The sequence below is a fragment of the Scyliorhinus canicula genome, chromosome 11 (genome assembly GCF_902713615.1).
Source record: "Scyliorhinus canicula chromosome 11, sScyCan1.1, whole genome shotgun sequence".
NCBI lineage: Eukaryota > Metazoa > Chordata > Chondrichthyes > Carcharhiniformes > Scyliorhinidae > Scyliorhinus > Scyliorhinus canicula.
The window spans coordinates 142,132,544-142,147,612 of record NC_052156.1 but is presented as its reverse complement, the minus strand read 5'-3'; the positions used below and the strand labels follow the sequence as shown (position 1 = coordinate 142,147,612).

General features: G+C 44.2%; 1 protein-coding gene across 5 annotated transcripts in view; it reads left to right on the top strand.

The window, feature by feature from the left end:
• slc26a5 (solute carrier family 26 member 5) overlaps window positions 1–15,069 on the top strand; it is a 102,319-nt gene that overhangs the window by 68,032 nt on the left and 19,218 nt on the right. For 4 of the 5 annotated variants that reach the window (XR_005462312.1, XM_038811572.1, XM_038811573.1 and 1 more), the window contains 3 exons: window positions 589–666; window positions 8,334–8,429; window positions 11,245–11,351. Coding sequence is in view for 4 of the 5 variants with exons in the window: in XM_038811572.1 (XP_038667500.1) it covers window positions 589–666; window positions 8,334–8,429; window positions 11,245–11,351 (281 nt within the window). In the remaining variant the exon portion in view is untranslated. The remainder of the gene's footprint in view (window positions 1–588; window positions 667–8,333; window positions 8,430–11,244; window positions 11,352–15,069) is intronic. The other variant, XM_038811575.1, reaches the window with a different exon arrangement.

Genomic DNA, 15,069 nt, shown 5'->3' with positions numbered 1-15,069 from the left:
CCTAAGCTTTCATGCTTCCTTTCCTTTTGAGACCGTGTATTGTGTCCCTTCCTTCAGTCATTTTCACTCTTAATACTGCAGTTTGAGGAAATAAGTAACAAAACCATCCTTGCTTCTAATGCATGTAGTCTATGGGCTGGAGAATTCCGTCCGAGGACAGTGGATTTTTCCATTGTCGGCATCTTGCCTGTGGCGTTCTTCCTGCACATGGGGTGGAAGAATCTAACCCTATATTTCTTCAATCTTGTATTTAAAATGTACTATTGTTTGATCATTCTAATTAATGCCTTGACGATCTGAAATTTTATTTTTAATGCTTGTAAATTCACATATAAACACTAACCCTGACCTGTTTTTACTTCACAAAAACCTTTATTTTCTTTTGATTTCTTTGTCACTCTGTGAAAGGGAGTTATTTGAGATTATTCTTGTTTGCTTTCTAGTAGCTGTTTATGTGTGGTGCTTTTTGAGCCTTAGAAGGAAATCACAATTAACTAAGCATTTTCAACCTAGGTTGGTGATGGAGAGCGAGAGAGAAAAATACATTATTTCCTGTTGGTTAAATTTGCTTTGTTTTATTTTTTGTAGATTGCTGGAGGAATATCTGCCTTGGTTGTGTTGTTAGTCATTGTTGCTCTTGGTTTTCTCTTCGAACCTTTACCTCAGGTATGTCTAAGCTTAGAATGTTCTTTATCCTTTGTAGTGTTATATTTGGAACATTGCTAAAATATCCAATTTATATTTAAAAAGAAAATCTTTTCTCCTGCAAAATTTATTCCTTTCTTCTGAATGCCTTGAATCAACAGAATGGCTGCAGGAACACTTGTTGCTGTCCAGTACTGTATCTGTATAGCTACCATTCACGTGTATGGACTTGCAACAAATGTTGGCAGGTGATTTGATTGCCGCCAGTTTAATTGCTGAGTCTGATCCTGTTCCTTTTGTGCATGTACCTTTGACAAGAGTTAATTATCTCCAGCAGGAACTTTAATTAAATTTCTCCACAATCCAGTAGTGCTGATTTAAAGTTATTTGGAAAGGTTTCCGTGCTCAGAGGGTCGAGAGAAGATTTGGTTGAGTTATTCAAAGTCATGAAGGGTCTGGACAGAGTAGGTAGAGAAAAAATATTTCCACTGATGGAAGGATTAAGAACATGAGGGCACTGAAAACCAACCATTACCATTACCCTGTGTTATGAAGCTCTGTCGACTGAAAGCTTAAAGCCTGCTAATCTTCGCCGTCATCTTGAGAATAGACATGGCGAATACATATCCAAGCTGATTTAATTTTTTGAAAGCAAGCTCAAAGAATCTGAGTAGCAAGAAAATTATAGAATACACATCTACTGGTAGTGATAATTCTAAGATGGTGGAGGCCTCATATCGGGTAGTTCTGCTTATAGTAAAGACCAGGCAGCCGCACACAATTGGAGAGGAGTTGGTATTGCCAACGGCTAAGGTGATGGTGGGTGTTATGTTTGGAAAGAAGGCCTGAAAGCAAATTAACATAATTTCATTGTCGGGTGACACAATTCAACGACTCATTGAAACGTGAATAATCAGCTAGAATACAAGCAAGTCAGTTTTATGCACTTCAATTGGATGTATCACTGGACATTGCAAACCTTTCGAACCTGCTCATTTATGTACCCCTCTCTCCCTTGCCTCATTGAATGTCCTCATCAACAGTGGCCCCAATATCCCAGCGAATGTTTTATAGAACTCCGCTGGGTACCTGTCCGGCCCCAGGGCTTTGCCTCCAGACCCTCCACTATCTCTTCGATCCCGTTCGGGGCCCCCAGCCCTTCTACCAGCTCCTGTCCATCTTTGGGAAATTCAGCCTCCCTAGGAAGTGCCTCATCCCCTATGGCCCCGGTGGGGGTTCCAACCCATGCCGCCTACTATAAAAATCCTTAAATGCCTTATTCACCCCTGCTGAGTCTCCCACCAGATTCCCACCTCCATCCTTTACTTTCCCTATCTCCCTGGCTGCCTCCCTCTTTCTAAGCTGCTGTCCAAGCATTCTGCTCATAAATCGCCCCCCTCGCCTTTCTCAGCTGCTCCACCGCCCTCCCTGTGGTTAACAAGCCAAATTCCGCCTGTAGCTTCCACCGTTCCCTTAGAAGCCCTGCCTCTGGGGTCTCGGCATACCTCCTTTCGATCTGTAATATCTCCTTTACCAGTTGGTCCATCTCTGTCCTGTCTACCATCTCCCTGTGGGCCAGTATCGCGATCAGCTCCCCACTGACCACCGCCTTCAATGCCTCCCAGACCACCGCTGCCAAAATTTCCCCCGTGTCATTGACCTCCAGGTAAATCTGAATACATTTCCTCAACCGGCCACACACCTCCTCGACCGTTAAAAGCCCCACGTCTAACCTCCAGTGTGGGCGCTGATTACTGTCTTTACTAACCTGTAGGTCAACCCAATGCAGATCATGGTCTGAGATTGTGATCACCGAGTACCCTGTGTCCACCACCCCCATCAGTAGAGCCCTGCTCAAAATAAAGAAATGAATCCGGGAGTACACTTTATACACGTGTGAATAGAAGGAGAACTCCTTTAGTCTTGGCTGCCCAAATCTCCATAGTCTCCCCCCCCCCCCCCCCCCCCCCCCCCCCCCCCCCCCCCCCCCATCTGCTCCATGAACCCTTTTAGCTCCTTAGCCATTGCTGTCACCCTGCCCGTTTCTGAGCTTGACCGGTCTAAACCAGGGTCAATAACTGTATTGAATTCTCCTCCAATGACCAGCTTATGCGAATCCAGGTCCAGTATCTTCCCCAGCATCCTCTTTTTATAAACTCCACATCGTCCCAGTTTAGCGCATACACATTTACTAGTACCACCTGCACCCCCTCCAATTTCCCACTGACCATAATGTACCAGCCTCCCCCATCTGAAACTATTCTTCCCGCCTCAAACACCACTCACTTGTTGATCAGGATCGCGACCCTTCTGGTCTTTGAGTCCAGTCCCGAGTTTAAAAACCTGTCCGACCCAACTTTTCCTTAACCTAATCTGGTCAGCTACTCTTAAGGTGCGTCTCCTGCAGCATTACCACGTCCGTCTTCAGTCCTCTCAAATGCACGAACACGCATGCCTCTTGACCGGCCCATTGAGCCCTCATACATTCCAGGTGATCCGTCTAGTTGGGGGGCTCATCCCCCCTCTCCCCCCCCCCCCCCCCCCCCCCCCCCCTCCCCCCCCCCCCCACTTCACCGATCAGCCATCCTCTCTCTTGGGCCAGTCGCCAGCCCATGCCCCATGCCTCCAACGGCCCACCCCAGGGAGCCACCGCCCCGACCTCCTCTCTGTCCCTCAGCAAAAGTCCCTCCCTCGTCAGCAGAGCATTCCCCCTCTTTCTCCCCCCCCCCCCCCCCCCAGTAACAGCACAAAATAAATCAACCCCTTTGATAAGCTTAACATCTGCTCACCCCCCACTACGCTTCCGTAAGCTAGCCCGCCCAGCTAGCTTGGTGGCCCTCGCCCCTGGCGTCAGACAATCTCCCACCTGTTGTCCCCTCCCCACCCTCCCCCGCCCGCTCATACATACATCTTCAAATGAAGAACAATCCCAATGCAATCGTCCAACAGAGATTTTAAAAAAACAAGTTCAACTCAAAAAAAGAAGAAAAGATCAAACAAAAGATCCAGCACCTAAACAAACACACCTCCATCGCCCAACAGTGCAAATGCAAACTTTACCTCACTCAGCTCTGCAGTTGGCCCCAGATCCATACAGCAGGCATTACAAATAACGTTCGAAAAAACAAGACACTTTTTTTTAAAACATAAACGCTACAGAAAAATTCAAAGTTCTCAGTCCGACACCAGTCCCGTGCTTTTCTCGAAGTCCAGCGCTTCCTCAAGCAACTCGAAATAGAAATGTTGTTCTTCGTATGTGACCCAGAGGTGGGCCGGGTACAACAGACCTGATCTGGTTAAACCCTGCTCTTCTCCTGGCCACCTCCGCACTCAGGTCTTCATAGATTCGCATGATTCTGTTGTCCCATTTGCAGCTCCGTGTCTGCATGGCCCACTGTAAAACGCTCTCCTTATCCAGATATCTGTGGAATCTCACCACCATTGCCCTCGTGTGGGGGTGGTCTCTCATTCGGGGCTTCTTCACAAGCGCTCTGTGAACCCTGTCCACCTCCCAGGATCGGGGGAGTGCCCCATCCCCCAGCAGCTTCTCTAAAATGGCCGCTATATATGCCCCAGCCATCCGCTCCTTCAGACCCCTCCGGGAGCCCAACGATTCTCGAGTTCTGCCGCGGGACCTGTTCTCTAGGCCCTCCACCTTCTCCTGGAGCCTTTTCTGCTGGTCTCTCAGTATCCCCACCTCCAACTCCACTGCTGTTTAATGTTCCTCCTGTTCAGCCAACGCCTTCTCTACTTTCTGGATCACCCGTTCTTGGGCATCCAATCTAAGTTCCAGCTGCGAAAATGCGTCTATAATCAGGTCCAAGCAGTCCGGCTTCTGCTTTGCGAAGCTCTCCTGGATAACTTGCATCAACTGCTTCGTTGACCGCTGGGTCGACAAACCAGAGGTCCGATCCTCCGCCATGCTTTCTCCCAGAGCAGCTTCAGCCCAAGCCTTCTCTGTCCTTCTGTTTCTGCCTTTGCGAGCACTTCTAGTCGTCCTCTCCATGCACTGATGTAGGAATTCAGTTCACAATTGCCTCTGTCATCAATCAAATCCAAGTCCGGTAAAGCACCGGGAGGGAAAGGTCCAAACGTCCGACCCGAGCGGGAGCCACCAAATATGCGACTTAGTCCTTCATAGTCGATATTGCGAGGCATCTGGATAGAAATTGTCCCATTGGGCAGACGCAGCATGGGTTCGTAAAGGGCAGGTCATGCCTAACTAATTTAGTGGAATTTTTTGAGGACATTACCAGTGCAGTAGATAACGGGGAGCCGATGGATGTGGTATATCTGGATTTCCAGAAAGCCTTTGACAAGGTGCCACACAAAAGGTTGCTGCATAAGATAAAGATGCATGGCATTAAGGGTAAAGTAGTAGCATGGATAGAGGATTGGTTAATTAATAGAAAGCAAAGAGTTGGGATAAATGGGTGTTTCTCTGGTTGGCAATCAGTAGCTAGTGGTGTCCCTCAGGGATCCGTGTTGGGCCCACAATTGTTCACAATTTACATAGATGATTTGGAGTTGGGGACCAAGGGCAATGTGTCCAAGTTTGCAGATGACACTAAGATGAGTGGTAAAGCGAAAAGTGCAGAGGATACTGGAAGTCTGCAGAGGGATTTGGATAGGTTAAGTGAATGGGCTAAGGTCTGGCAGATGGAATACAATGTTGACAAATGTGAGGTTATCCATTTTGGTAGGAATAACAGCAAACGGGATTATTATTTAAACGATAAAATATTAAAGCATGCCGCTGTTCAGAGAGACTTGGGTGTGCTAGTGCATGAGTCACAGAAGGTTGGTTTACAAGTGCAACAGGTGATTAAGAAGGCAAATGGAATTTTGTCCTTCATTGCTAGAGGGATGGAGTTTAAGACTAGGGAGATTATGTTGCAATTGTATAAGGTGTTAGTGCGGCCACACCTGGAGTATTGTGTTCAGTTTTGGTCTCCTTACTTGAGAAAGGACGTACTGGCGCTGGAGGGTGTGCAGAGGAGATTCACTAGGTTAATCCCAGAGCTGAAGGGGTTGGATTATGAGGAGAGGTTGAGTAGACTGGGACTGTACTCGTTCGAATTTAGAAGGATGAGGGCGGATCTTATAGAAACATTTAAAATTATGAAGGGAATAGATAGGATAGATGCGGGCAGGCTGTTTCCACTGGCGGGTGACAGCAGAACTAGGGGGCATAGCCTCAAAATAAGGGGAAGTAGATTTAGGACTGAGTTTAGGAGGAACTTCTTCACCCAAAGGGTTGTGAATATATGGAATTCCTTGCCCAGTGAAGCAGTTGAGGCTCCTTCATTACATGTTTTTAAGGTAAAGATAGATAGTTTTTTGAAGAATAAAGGGATTAAGGGTTATGGTGTTCGGGCCGGAAAGTGGAGCTGAGTCCACAAAAGATCAGCCATGATCTAATTGAATGGCGGAGCAGGCTCGAGGGGCCAGATGGCCTACTCCTGCTCCTAGTTCTTATGTTCTTATGATACCGGAAGCCATGCTGACTATCTTTAATCAAACTATGTTTTCTAAATAATCATTGAATTGGATTTGATTTGTTTATTGTCATGTGTACCAAGGTACGGTGAAAAGTATTTTTCCGCAAGCAGCTCAATAGATCATTAAGTACATGGGAAGAAAAGGGAATAAAAGAAAATACATAATAGGGCAACACAAGATATACAGTGTAACTACATAAGCACCGGCATCAGACGCACAGGGTGTAGTGTTAATGAGGTCAGTCCATAAGAGGGTCATTTAGGAGTCTGGTGACAGCGGGGAAGAAGCTGTTTTTGAGTCTGTTCGTGCGTGTTCTCAGACTTCTGTATCTCCTGCCCGATGGAAGAAGTTGGATGAGTGAGTAAGCTGGTTGGGAGGGGTCTTTGATTATGCTGCCCGCTTTCCCCAGGCAGCGGGAGGTGTAAATGGAGTTAATGGATGGGAGGCAGGTTCGTGTGGTGGACTGGGCGATAAATCCTATCTCTTAATATTGTTAAGACCCATCCACTGAATTTGTGAATATTTACAGCTCTATGTGACTAGATGGGTAGTGTTCACTATCAACTACTTCTGTACGCCCACAACCCAAAGATGTGCAGGGTAGGTGGGTTGGCCATGCAAAATTGCCCCTTAATTGGAATTTTGAGATAGCACTTAGGATGAAGGTAATCAAAGGATATGGGGGGAAAGCGACATTAGGCTATTGAGTTGGATAATCAGCCAAGATCATGGCGAATGGCAGAGCAGGCTTGAAGGGCTGAATGGCCTCCTCGTACTCCTGTTTTCTATGTTTCTCACTGCACAGATGATGTCAGACCTGCTGTGACTGTCCAGTATTTTCTGTTTATGTATTAGAAATAGCTACTTTTTAATATCACACTCAGTATTTTATGCAAATTCGAATCGTGTCAGTTATAGGTTTCGTAAAAAATGTTTAAAACGGCTTGCGTACTTGGTGGTCTTCAAGAACTATTCATAACGATCTGTGGTCCCCATAAAGGAAAAGGTTGGAAACCACTGATGTAGATTGTGTTTCAATGAGTTGACCTGGGCCCAACAGCAATATTAACATAAGATCTTGGTAGAGGGCTGTGGTGGCTTCCTTTTTAGGAGCTTGATAAAGGACTAGAACAGGCTGAGCAAGATAAGTTTCTTTAGATATTTTTGTTTCCTTTGTGGATTGGGCGAGCAATAATGCTGCATGAAGAGACCGTGGGCTTATGATGTCCTGACTACCATCCCACCCCTCGAGTGGCCACCTGCTGGCAGAAATCCTACTTGAGCATGCCATTCATATAATCTTTCTTAGTGTCACAAGTAGGCGTACATTAAGACTGTAATGAAGTTACTGTGAAAGGCCCATAGTCGCCACACTCAGGCACCTGTTCGGGTACACTGAGGGAGAATTCAGAATGTCCAATTCACCTAACAAGCGTGTCTTTCAGGACTTGTACGAGTAGACCGGAGCACCCACAGGATATCCACGCAGACACGGGGAGAACGTGCAGACTCTGCACAGACTGTGACCCAGCCGAGAATTGAACTGGGACCCTGCCGCTGTGAAGCAACGGTGCTAACCACTGCTACCGTGCCACCCTTCAGATAGTGGATTCGCTGTCCTCCAATTTTAATATTGGTGCCTCTTTTCATTCCCAACTTCCAAGTGCATTGCCCATTTCATATCTCACCAATCTTGTCTCCTGTTAAGATTGACCTCATTATGTCAATTGTGTTTCGGAAAGCAAATTATGGACCAGCAAAGAAAAAAAAATAGCAATTTTGCACCATGGTCCACAGCTAGCAAAACTCAGTGGTAATCCATTTTTAAAAAACTGAAATAGGGAGTAACAGTGCTCGAACTTAAATGGCTGTAAAAATGTTTGTGCTGAATGGGGCAAAGAGAATGAGGGAACAAGAATAATAAATAACCATAACAACAACTTGCAATTAAGTGTCTTTACATTTATGTAGTAACCGTCCTAAAGAGCTTCACATACCCCGTCATCATATCAGAATTTAACACTGGGTTTTATAAGGAGATGTTAGGACAGGTGACAGCTTTTCATTAAGTTATGTTTTAGCCAGTGCCTTAAAGGAAGAGAGAATGATAGAGAAGAGGAGAGTTTCTAGCTTAATGCTGCATTCTCAAACCTTTTTGATTTAATGCATAATATAATTGCTTGTAGACCGCGTTAGCTGCAATTGTGATGGTGAACCTGAAAGGAATACTTAAGCAGTTCCAGGATATACCTTTTCTCTGGCGAATCAGCAAATGTGAACTTGTAAGTACTGCATAAATGTAGCTATCAAAACAAGGGACATTAGTTCGAGCATTTTGTTTTAGTATGTGGAAAAACAGGTCTTGGCCCTTCATCTGTTCTGCAGGACATCATCAATATTGCAAAGAGTAACCACAGTCAAGTAAATTAGGAAGCAGTGGATAAATTGCCTAGTTTAGAGATGATGACCATAAGACCATAAGAAATAGGAACCGAGTAGGCCGTTCGGCCCCTCGAGCTTACTCCGCCATTCAATAGGGTCATGGCTGATCCAACATTCGTCACGTCCACTTTTCCTGCTCTTTCCTGTAACCCTTGATTTCCTTACTGATCAAGAATCTATTTATCTCAGCCGTACATATATACAAGGACTCTGCCCCCACAGCTCTCTGTAGCAAGGAGTTCCAAAGACTCAACCCTCTGAGAGAAGACATTCTTCCTCATCTCAGTCTTAAATTGGTATCCCTTTATTCTGACACTGTGCTCTCGTCCTAGACTCTTCCATGATGGAAAATATCCTCACAGCATTTACCCTGTCAAGCCTCTTAAGAATCCTAAATGTTTCAATGAGATCACCTCTCATTCTTCTAAATTCCGATAAGTAGTGCCTCAACCTTTTTAATCTTTGCTGAGAAGACAATGCCTCCATACTGGGGATCACCCTAGTGACCCTTCTCTGAACCGCCTCCAATGAAATAATATCTTTCCTTAAATAAGGGGAGCAAGACAGCTCACAGTAATTCAGATGTGATCTCACCAGTACTGTGTACCGTAAGATTTCCCTACTCTTATGCTCCACCCACTTGAAGTAAGGACCACCATTCCATTAGCCTTCCTGGTTACCTGCTGTACCTGTATTCTAGCTTTCTGTGTTTTGTGCACAAATAGTCCTTTGTGTTGCAGCTTTCTGTAGTTTTTCTCCTTTTAAATAATACTCTGTCCTTTTTGTTATCCCTTCCAAAATGAACAGCTTCACATTTTCCCACATTATACTCCATTTTCCAACTTTTTGCCCACTTAACCTGCCTATATCTCTCTAAACTGCTTGCAACCCTCTTGCAACTTGCCTTTCCATCTATTTTTGTGTCGTCTGCAAATTTGGCTACAGTACATGAAAATGAAAAAATGAAAATTGCTTATTGTCACGAGTAGGCTTCAATGAAGTTACTGTGAAAAGCCCCTAGTCGCCACATTCCGGCGCCTATCCGGGGAGGCTGGTACGGGAATCGAACCGTGCTGCTGGCCTGCTTGGTCTGCTTTAAAAGCCAGCGATTTAGCCTGGTGAGCTAAACCAGCCCCATCTGGTTCCCACATTCGCTCCCTTCCTTCAAGTATATTGTAAACAGTTGCAGTCCCAGCACTGATGCCTGTGGAACCCCACTGGTTACAGGTTAGCAACCTGAAAAATAACCCTTTATCCCCACTCGCTGTTTCCTGCCCATTAGCCAATTCTCTATCCATGCCAATATCCTACCTCCAACACCATGTTCTCTTACCTTATGACTTAACTTTTTGTAAGGTACCTTGTCGTGTAGAGTTTGCACATTCTCCCCGTGTCTGTGTGGTTTCACCCCCACAACCCAAAGATGTGCAGGTTAGGTGGATTGGTTACACTAAATTTCCCCTTAATTAGAAAAAAATACTTGGGTACTCTAAATTTATATATTTTTTTTAAAATTAAGATTACATTTTTTTTAAATTAAATGTATCAATGGTATCAACCACTGACCTATATTGCAATCTAACCAAAGTTAACTAAATATTTTATTACTGATTTTGTTAGAATATACTGTAACTTTTATTTTGTCCATTTTCTATTTTTCCTAAACTAATTGTAAACTGTGAGTAAAATGGCTGAAAAGCAGCCCTTGTTTTATTGAAGAAAGATATAGCTTAATTACGTATATATTTCTAGGCTTCTGCAAGATCATGAAACAATTGTGGTCGGCTAATGCACTGAAATTTGAGGCATTTCTGCATTTGGATATCCATTCTGTGCTGTGCACTATATGCCTATGCCTGAATTTGAACATCCCAAGAACTAGACTAAAGACTTTATGCTGAGCTTAAAAAACATTTTTCTTTTTTTTGGAAAGGGCAATGATTTCAGAGATCCCATGAATTCTGCCCTGATTCCAAACTACTGCAATGGTCCTCTGTTTGCAACTATTTTCCTTCCTCAGTGCTTGCCAATGGTCTTCACTTCAAATGCTTACAATGCACAAATTTCATTATTGATTTTAATTGAATTCATTTAGTTGTTTAAAGACTGCATGCATATAGCAAATGCTATCATGTGCATTTCAGGGGTATTATGGTGTGTTCCAAAAACTGGATATTTTGCCATGCACCACTGACCCATCAAAACTTTATTGTTGAAGTACCCTGTGTTTTTTTTTAAATTTCCAATTAAGGGGCAATTTAGCATGGCCAATCCACTTACCCTGCACATCTTTGAGACCCACGCAGACACGGGGAGAATGTGTAAACTCCACACGCGCAGTGACCCAGGGCCGGGATCGAATCCAGGTCCTCAGCAATGCTAACCACTGCGCCACCGTGCAGTCTCAAGTTTGCTGTTAATCAGGACATGACAGGAAAACAACCTACTTTTCCTTTGCTTCTTGCAAGAAAATACCCAGCCACTGCTGTACAAATACTTCGGTGTGTTTGACATTAGGATCACCTTGTGTACCTGATCCCTTCACCCCTAGTGCAGTATATTGGGCACCAACATATCTTGCCCTTGGTTATTTCATTTTTTTTAGCATATGAATTATTGTGTTTTCTAATACTGATTTTTTTTGTTCTGATTCAGGCACTGTGGCTTGTAGCATTTGTAGCCTCTTTCCTTTTGGGGTTGGACTATGGACTCATGGTTTCAGTGGTTTTTGCCATGATTACAGTTGTTTACCGAACACAAAGGTTAGATACAATTATTTTTGACTTGATGGCTGCTGGGTGTTCTTTAGCTTTTGAAATTTGTAATTTTTGAAGTTTCATTTTTGGTGGTATGCCTGATCAATTAGTTAGAACCTAGTCTTGATTTCTCATTGAACTATATAAACAGTCGACATATTTCCATACTACTATCTCCATTGCTGGCTGGAATATCCATCAAGAAATATGTGGTGGACATAAAGTGTTGAACAGGAAAAGATCAGGTGATCCATTAGCACAGTGGTTCGCACTGTTGCTTCACAGCGCCAGGGTCCTGGGTTAGATTCTCGCTTGGGTCATTCTGTGCGGAGTCTGCACGTTCTCCCCGTGTCTGCGTGGGTTTCCTCCGGGTGCTCGGATTCCTCCCACAAGTCCCAAAAGACACGCTTGTTAGGTAAATTGGACATTCTGAATTCTGCCTCTGTGTAACCCAAACAGGGGCCGGAGTGTGACGACTCGGGGATTTTCACAGTAACTTCATTGCAGTGTTGAGGTAAGCCTACTTGTGACAATAATAAAGATTATTATTATTAAAAGCCTGTCTTATACGACTTTGATTCCTTATGCATCGCATCAAAAGACTCAAAATCTGCTGCTATGTAGCCTCCCGACACAGATGGGAAACCCTGATCAAAAAACAATTTATTAAAGGGAACAGATCAGGAGACTCCCTCTCTCATATCTGTTAGCTATCAAACGTAGTTCAGGATGCCATTTGACACCAGATATCTACCTTTAGTTTGAAGTGATAGTCACTACAGCCAGACTCTGGTTCAGTTCTGTTGAAGATATACAGTGAATTGGCACTTGCCTCACAAACTAACAACCTATTCTACAGGTTCACTATTGAAATTAAATGAAATGAAAATCGCTTATTGTCACGAGTAGGCTTCAAATGAAGTTACTGTGAAAAGCCCCTAGTCGCCACATTCCGGCGCCTGTTCGGGGAGGCTGTTACGGGAATCGAACCGCGCTGCTTGGTCTGCTTTCAAAGCCAGCGATTTAGCTGTGTGCTACCCTCTTCCCTGTGATCTTCCCTCAAACTGCATGCATCAGTTCTGAAGAAGATAAATTGGACTCAAAACATGAACTCTGTTTCGCTCTCTACATATGCTGCTAGACCTGCTGAGTTTTTTTAAGCACTTTGTTTTCATTTCAAATTTCCAGCTCCTGCGTTATTTTTTTATTTCATTGTTTTATGTAGCTGAACCAAATCATAACTGAATCTACTGTTCTATGAAGTATATAAGCCCAGCTCCTTTATCCGATCTGGGCAGCTATAACATTAAACTTTGAATTGTGTTTGTAGATAAGGCCTACTCAGGTCTTGTACAAGGATAAAAGAGTGTGTTTCATTTTGCAAAAGGGTGGGCCTGTGAATCCAGCCGTGTTTTGGCTAACAATTCTCTGCAGTAATTGTGGACCCTGGAGTTATGTACTACTATGATATGAAAATCTTTCTTTCACCACAGATCTGTTCTTTGTATGGTTTAAGCATGCTTGATGCTCGTCCTCTTCACGTGTAACACTCCACTTATAAACCTCTTTTACTTTTAAAAAAAAATTCCAATTAAGGGACAATGTAGCGTGGCCAATCCAACTACCCTGCACATTTTGGGTTATGGGGTGAGACCCACACAGACACTGAGAGAATTGCAAACTCCACATGGACAGTGACATGGGACCGGGATCGAACACGGGTCCTCGGTGCCGTGAGGCAGCAGTGCTAACCACTGCACCACCGTGCCACCCCCTATAAACCTCTTTTACAACAGTTTAGTCTCCTCCACTGACCTAACAAATGTTTGTCATCTATAAACTTTCGGATCATTCTCCCAACATCTTCATCTAAATCAAAGAGCAAAGCCTCCCCCAAATGGTTCATTCACAAGACCATCCATTTCCTAAACTAGGTAGTACTCCAGTGGTTGACAGTGTCAATGTCTTATCAATTACTTGAATGATTCTTAATGTCAATTATGTTGCTAAGTTTTGGTAACGTCAATTAAATTGTTAAGGGAAACAAGTGATGGGTATTTGAACACCTAAATAAGGGCTAGCTGGGACACTGGGTGGAGGTAGGGAGTGTTTTCACTAGACAGTCAATAAACATTCAGCAAGGAGAAGGTCTGTATCTTGGCTTTGACTTCATCAACCAATGTGGATCCTCTTCATAGAATCTTTCATTTGAGAACTGTTGTAACGTTCAAAAACTGTGAATCCAACATTTTTAAAAAACACATTGAACTTGAGTACTAAATTATTATGTCACTTTCAAGACCGCTTTTTAAATCATGGGGAAACTGAACTTTAGATACCAATAATTAGCTCCAGGTTCTAAGAGTTCTCTCTCCTTGGGTACAGTCCAGCCCCCCTTCAAATGTTACCCCTTCCTAGTGGCACAGTGATTAGCACTGCTGTCTTGCAGCGCCGAGGGCCCGAGTTCGATCCCGGCCCTGGGTCACTGTCTGTGTGGAGTTTGCACATTCTCCCCGTGCCTGCATGGGTTTCACCCCCACAACCCAAAGATCTGCAGGGTAGGTGGATTAGCCATGCTATCTTGGAAAAATTAAAGAGAAAATCTTACCCCTTGCTCAAGGAGGCAATGGCGTCGCGGTATTGCCATTAGATTAGTAATTAAGAATCCACAGATAATGCTCTGGGAATCCAGGTTTGAATCCCACCATGGCAGATGATGAAATTTGAATTCAATAAAAGAATTGAATTAAAAGTCTAATGATGACCATAAACCCATCTCCGATTGTCATAGATCCATAGAATTTACAGTGCGGAAGGAGGCCATTCGGCCCATCGGGTCTGCACCGGCTCCTGGAAAGAGCACCCTACCCAAGGTTAACACCTCCATCCTATCCCCATAACCCAGTAACCCCACCCAACACTAAGGGCAATTTTGGACACTAAGGGCAATTTATCATGTCCAATCCACCTAACGTGCACATCTTTGGACTGTGGGAGGAAACCGGAGCACCCGGAGGAAACCCACGCACACACGGGGAGGATGTGCAGACTCCACACAGACAGTGACCCAAGCCGGAATCGAACCTGGGACCCTGGAGCTGTGAAGCGATTGTGCTATCCACAATGCTACCGTGCTGCCACTAAGAGAAGAATAACTGCCACCCTCGCCTGTACATGTGACTCTAAAATGGCCTAGCAAACCACTCAGTTCAAGGGCAATTGGGGATGGGCAATAAATGCTGGCCCAGTACATTCCCTGAACAAATTAAAACACCCTTGACCCCTCTGCTTCTGCAAATGATCAGTCCATCTCTACCCTCAATTTCCTCTCTTAGGTCTTTGGATGTGTTGTTGCTTCCATCTTTCCCACAGCTTAATAGTTGAACCATCAAATCATATTTCCACCATGCCATAACAGTGAAAATCCTTTAATCAAATCACAATTATGTCCGCTGTGACTGTGGTAAACTATTCCTTTTTGATCTGAGATTTTGATATGTTGATTATACTATCGTCAATGCCTGTCCTCAATTTGTCTTAAGTAGGACTCTCCTCGCTTAATTTCATTCTTGCTATCCAGTCGTAGCCAGTGAATTGCCTACAGTGTCCTCTTTTCCTATTCCTGCAGCGTTACTTCTCAAGTCTTCCAAAGATCTACCCTTGGCCCCGTTCTATTTCTGATCAACATATTGCTCTTCCCACATAAATGATGTAATATTGCAGG